This window comes from Plasmodium fragile (genome assembly GCF_000956335.1).
Source record: "Plasmodium fragile strain nilgiri unplaced genomic scaffold supercont1.77, whole genome shotgun sequence".
Taxonomy (NCBI): domain Eukaryota; phylum Apicomplexa; class Aconoidasida; order Haemosporida; family Plasmodiidae; genus Plasmodium; species Plasmodium fragile.
This window is the reverse complement of record NW_012192657.1, coordinates 97,145-103,894: the sequence shown is the minus strand read 5'-3', so window position 1 is coordinate 103,894 and position 6,750 is coordinate 97,145. Positions and strand designations below refer to the sequence as shown.

Sequence of the window (6,750 nt, the reverse complement as noted above, 5' to 3'; positions counted from 1 at the left end):
AAAAAAAAAAAAAAAATAAGGAAAAAATAGGAACAACAGTACACACAACGCATCATGAAAAGCACCCCCGGCGCCCTTTCTACAGCGCTCTGCACGAAACGCCATCACACACACTGTCGGCTCTGCGTACAACTAAAAACCGCAGTAATAACAACAACATCAATTTCTTCTGCCGTCGTACACTCGGTTGCTTCGTCTAATCCTGCTTACCCGGCCACGTTTGCTCGGAGAGACAATGTCTCCCTCCTTCGTACACGCGGCTACTTCGTCGAATGCTGCTTACCAGGCCACGTGGCTCGGAGAAACAATCTCTCCTCCTTTCTTACACTCGGCTACAATGCGGTTTACGCGGCCGCGTTTGCGCGGAGAGACAATCTCTCCTTATACTCGAATGCTTATTCGCATTCTATATTTGTGCTGCACTATGCGCGTAGAATGCACGTGCTCAGCTGTTAATAATTAATTGCCCATAAAGGAGAATACGACCCCGTCATATTATTCATTTAAATCTACATGTTATATGCATGTAACCGGTACGCACCTGTTCCTATGGTCATATGAAAAGAAGTTGACTACACAGAAAAAGAACAAAACAGGGCAAAAGTAAGCACAAAGAAACAGAAGTAAGCAGAACAGAGCAGAAAAAAAAAAGAAGGTATGGAATAGTACAAACAAGAAATATATTATGTATATCACATAATGAAGTAAAAGTGGTGTACGATTAGCATGCGTTATTTCCCATTCATATGCCGCGTCATGCTAATGTCACAGTTGCTCCAATAGGGCATCCACATATAACTCCTTATCCTGCAGACTATTCTCGATTTCGCATGCTTCGATTACGGACGCGAGCAGGAGCATGCATAATGTGGCAGTTAACGGTTTTTTCATGGAAAGTTGCTTATGCATAGGTTGCGTGCATGGTGCAACTCGCACGCTTAGCATGTGTTCTGTTCCCATTACTTTTTCCACTTCTAAGTCCTTGTCCACTCTATCTTCTTCGGCCATTACATGTTCCACTTCTACGTCTTTTTGGACTCCAGGTACTGCGCCTTTTTCCGACACTGTCGCCTCCTGTACAGTATTCAACAAATGCTTAAACCACTCCTGCTCACTATACATACGCATTTGCCGATGTTGTTGCGCTATCCACTGTCTCCACAAGTCCAGTTTCTTCATCGGCGGGGTGGCCGCTGCACCCAGTTCACTGTTGCCAGATACGCCGTGGTCTTCGTCTGCCGCCATGTGTGCAAGCAGGTATTGTGTCCATTCCGATTTGAGGGCATTAAACCACGGCTGCGTCGTGCACGCCCTTAAAATATGTTTGTGTTGTTCAATCCAGTTAATCCAAGTAGTGTGGTAGGGGGTCAGGTTTGCATTCCCGGGGTCGGAAGAGGATGGAAAGAGAGCAGGAGTCCCCTCTTCTTCTAACTGTATGGTTTCCATACACCTCCAGGGATGTGGGTTGTCTTCGTCAGGGCGACAAGGATGCGTGGATAAGTGTATGGTTTCCATACAACGCCATGGATCGGGGTCATCTTCATTCGGTGAACAAGGGTCCAGTTGTAACTGTATGTTGTCCATACAACGACATGGATCGGGGTCATTAGGTGGGCAAGGGTCCGTTTGTAATTGTATAGTTTCCATGCAACTCCATGGATCGGGGTCGTGTTCATTCGGTGGACCAGGTTCCGTTGCTGACTGCATAGGGTCCATACAACTCCATGGATCGCAGGCATGAGGTGCACAAGGGTCCGTTGCTAACTGTATGGTTTCCATACAACTCCACGGATCGGGGTCTGCGTCGTTAGGCGGAGAAAGGTCCGTTGCTAACGGTATAGGTTCCATGCAACTCCATGGATCGGGGTCCTCTTCGTTAGGTGGACAAGTGTCCGTTGCGAGCTGTATGTTTTCCATACAACTCCATGGGTCGTCTTCGTTAGGGCGACAAGGGCCCGTTGCTAACTGTATAGTTTCCATACAACTCCATGGATCGGGGTTATCTTCGTTAGGTACACAAGGGTCCGTTTGTTCGGAGTCACTGGGTGGATTGAGGGTGAATGAAACATTGGTCCCTGGATAACCCTGGTCTGACGTAGAAACACCCAAGATATTGTTATGCCTGTCGTCGTCCCGCATCAAATTCTGTGCAAACTGCTGCACGACAATCTGCCAATAGTCCTCTTTGACGTTTTCCCACTCGGTGGCTTCACATTCGTTGAGCACTTCTAGATGTAGCTCGATGATTGTGCGGCGATTCACGCGTGGTGGGCGTCCTCTACCGGATATTGACGAAGGTTGCCGATCCCTAATCATCGTGTAGCCGTAATCGGGTGGCGGCGGCTCGCCGCGTTGTAGATGGTCTAGTATGTCTTCGTCGAGTGGCGGTGACGGCACGTCCCGAACGGTTCGATATATTCGTCGTCGTTTGGCCAGGTGGGCAAAATACTAAGCAGAAAAAGGGGGTAAACAGGAAGGTGAGGACGGTAGGATAAAAGGAATGAACGCGGGTGTAGGGGCATATTGATTAGAACGATCGTATATTGGAGCCGGTGGGGATGTTCTGCGGTATAAACATCCTGAACATGCGGCATTCCCTGATTGCCATGTATACTTACCTTCCAGAGGAAAAAGGCAATGATCCCAATACCAACCACCGCGGGAATGATCGCGGGGGTGTACCACGTGACATCTTGCCATCTGAGGCCGGGCGGCACGGACGGGGTGGCAGGGGTAGGCGCGTCCCCTGCACCATCAGTACCACTACCGCCGTGTCCTGCACCACTAGTACCACCACCACCACTACGACCTCCTCCTCCTGGACTTCCGCTACCGGCGCTGCCAGCATGCGTTTCACCACCCTGACCTCCCTTTCCTTCCCCACCAGAAACTCCATCCGCCAAATCAGCATCACTGAAACTGCCACTACTACCCGATTGATCTGGGTTGGGGTTCGGTTTTGGTTTGGGTGGATTGAGAGGAGGGGGGTCATCGTTTCTTCCATCGACGACAACATCGCCGCCTAGATGCTTCCCGGGGTCACCATTCTCTGCGGGCTGATGTCCTTTAGCAGGGGGATGCCTGGTTTCCTCATCCTCTTGTACAATAACTGTATCCTTTACTTCCGATGAACTCTTATCTTCGCTTCTCCCTGGGGCAGAATCATCCTTTTCCCTTTTTGGTTCTTCGGGATTAATGATCGTGGATGTCACGTTACCTGGAATTTCATTTTCAGGTTCCCCAACAGTAGCACCATGGGCATCATATGGACCCATTGCACTACGTGGTCTCTCTTCTGTTCGTTCCGATGTTGTTATTGGGGTTGTTGCTGTAGGTTCCGGTCGTGGTTCTGGGGATGCTGCTTTCTCACTTCCTATGTCTGTTCCTCCTGTTGCTTCTCCCGATGTAGCTGTTTCTGCTACTGTTGCAAGTTCTTTCGATTCAGTATCTTTCTCCTCCTTTTCCCTGCCCTTCTCCTCATCCTCTTCGTCCGATGAGTCGTCCTCCTCCTCCTCCTTTCCGTCCTCAGCGTCCTCATGGGAGTCCGGTTCTTCTTTGTGTATGGTGTCTGCGCTCCTGTCCTCATTAGTGCTGGAGGTCACGTCCTCCTTGTCTTTATCTATTACTCTTTTTGCGCCATCCCTCACTTTCTCCATTACCTTCTTCACTTCCTTCACAATGTCATCATTCCTTAAAATTTCTTCGACTAAATGCCCATGGTCCACGTCGTCAATATTTTCTCCCTTTTTCCGTTTCCTGTAATCCTCCCACTTTATATTACAGTAATTTTTCTCTTTTATTTTCCGCTCTATCGCGCTCACGTCCATATTACTGTACATGCCTGCCTTAATTTTTCTCCATACTTCTTTTTCTATTCCTGTTTTCTTTCTCCTCTTTAGTCTTATACACTTCTTCTTCCTAATAGGTAGATCCTCCCATCCACCTTTTTCTTTTCCTTTCATATTTTCCACAGCTCTCCATGCGTACTTCATTCCCTTATTTTGGTTTCTGCATCCAATTTTCTTCAATATTTTAGTAAAAATATTACTTACCATACATCTCAATTCCTTCTCTAGCGCGCTTCTCTTCAATTTATCCTTCTCTTCCGGTTCTATTCCTGTGTGCCAACCTTCCACGAAGAATAAGGCTCCAGTCATAAGCGTACACTGCATGACGTCCGCTACTGAATGTCCTATGTACACCTTCCCCTGCTCCTGGTCCTTATAATTCCAACCTATATTCCCACAATTTGCACCATACATACTGAAATTGTCTTCATTCTTGCCCATATAGTCTATGAAGCTACTTAACGTTGGTTCCATGACCCCCAGAATATATTTCAATATTGACTAATAATACAAAAAAGAGGGAAAATATAAGGAATTATAGTTACATTTACTTTCCCTATCCACCCATGCTTTAAATTTAGCAAAACATAAATACAGGTATGTACACTTTATTCCCATATTCTTTCCTAGTGGTTCCTTATGCATAAATTCATATGACGCTCCCGCCCCTATATACTGCTTCATCATACCCACTAATATTGTTCTTAATAAAAATATAGTTGCATATTTATACACTATGAGAATTTGTCACCCTCGTTTCATTACCTCATGAGTTATGGCCCCGTCTCCATCTATTTCTTCCTTTTGGTTCTTTCCCCCGTGTAATTCTGTTTCCCCTGGTCCAGTTTTCATGACGGTCTTCAGGACGGGTGCCTTCCCCTTAGATGACTCATCTGCCAACCCAGTCTGCACTTTTTCCCCTGCTCCTACATTTCCTCCCATTATTTGCTTCATTACTTCTTTCTGGATCGTACTCACACTATCTCCTCCCCCCTTATCCTTCATATCCCATTCTGTGCAGTTGTTGCCCAATATTCCAGGACCTATGTGTCGCTCAGTTAATTGATTATAATCCATCCATCTGCTCATTGTTTGTTCCACATTGTCCGTTCTTACTTGCGTGTTCTGGGAATCTATGCTATCACATTGCGTATTCCTGTGTCCTATCCAAAGTGTATCCAGTTGGCTCTCTACAGCGTCGAATGCTTGTTTCGCCCCTGCCGTCTCTAAACAGGGCTTACCCAGTAAACTTAATATATATGCATTTACTATCATGCACCTTATATATAACTCATCTTCGTGCTTCATACGCCTTGTATCATTGGTACCCAAACTCATACTGTCTATTCTAATGTTATGCTTAAAGTATAGGGCTTTTATAATATACGCACACACAGCTTTATCCTTCATGTCCAGCTTTATGTCTTCACCAGTGCCTACTCTGTATTCACATAATGCTTCAATTATGTCATTTTCCCCTCTCCACATATATGCTACAAATTCTTGCCGTATTCCGTCTAACCTGTTGAAGAGTGTTTTCTATAATTGGAAAAATCCACATATGTATACATATACATGGTGATCATTTATTTCTACTCTCCATTTGTTTTTATATTCATTTCACACTATTAGTTCCTTCTGGTTTTCTATCTGTTTCCATTGAACTGGAAGTAACAGCTTGGGTTGTTCATATATATATATACTGCCCCCTTACATTTGCCAATTTGTTCCTTCCGACATACATGTAGTATTATAATTTTCCACTCTCTTCTTCTTTTAATCTCATTGAACTTACGAACACATCTTGCCTTATAGTTTTACTCTTCTGCAGTAACCACTTTTTCAATAAGTGTATTAGAGTTCCATCCATTATAGTATCATTCGTATACTATAATATAATGCCCCCATTGAAACAGATCTACTGCTCGGTTTATTCTACAGCAACTTCAGTATTATGATATTGCCTCATAATATTTCCTCACTATGAGGATATGGGCTCCCTATACCCTTCTTCCAGCTCTTCTGCTTTTCATTTCTTTTAATTCTTGCTTCCTATCCTTATGTTATTTCTTTCCTTTATTAATATGCGTAATTCATTTCATGATACAATAAAAAGTGAACGCAGGTTAATATTAATTTCGTTCATTCAACCATTCATGCAAAGAACAAATATGCATAACGAAATTTTGTGTTAGTCACAATTATCGCATATTTATGCAATAAAAGGGGGGAAAAGTACATAGGGACCAAAGAAGAGAGGAAAATGTGGAATATAAAAGAGAAATACAAACTTAATAATGCCTAGGAGTGTGAACCCCCGTTAAAATACTTATTGTTATTTTATTTTTTTATGCAACTAATTCTTTTCACACAAATTGCACGCACTACTGTTCCTTACCTAATATACCCATTAATATGTTTGGCATTATTTACCTTATGTGGAATTCATCGACCGAAAATTTTATACAATTTCCTTATTTTACTACATGCATTAATATAATATTGAACTGTTGAATAGGTTTTACATTAGGAGAACTGCACCGAACAGCTGTTGAAACATGGGAACATCGGAACACCATTTATAAGATTAGTCCAATAATTGAGTCATAATAAAAGTCACTTCCAATGAGATCATTCTGAAAGAATCGCGCATATTATGAATTAACTAGCATAAGGAACTACGCTCAACCTTCCTTTTCAGTACTATCCATCTGGATGTATCAAATAGGAACTATTTATTCTCTGTAGAATCCATTATGCCATATACCCGTACTCTCCTTCTATCCTTCCATTTCTTTTTCCAGAAGCAGGCAGAAGTATTGTGAACATAATAATTAAATTGGAATTATCCTACATCAATTTCACAGACCTTAAGTTCAAAAAACAAGTTTAAGCTTTTTGA

General features: G+C 43.4%; 1 protein-coding gene across 1 annotated transcript; it reads right to left on the bottom strand.

Moving 5' to 3' along the window:
• Positions 1-765: 765 nt before the first annotated feature.
• On the bottom strand, positions 766-5,336 carry AK88_04827 (uncharacterized protein; the record flags this gene model as incomplete). The annotated part of the gene is made up of 3 exons (XM_012482431.1): positions 766-2,448; positions 2,619-4,349; positions 4,614-5,336. 3 exons carry the CDS (start codon positions 5,334-5,336, stop codon positions 766-768), a joined length of 4,137 nt encoding a protein of 1,378 aa, XP_012337854.1.
• Positions 5,337-6,750: the final 1,414 nt, after the last annotated feature.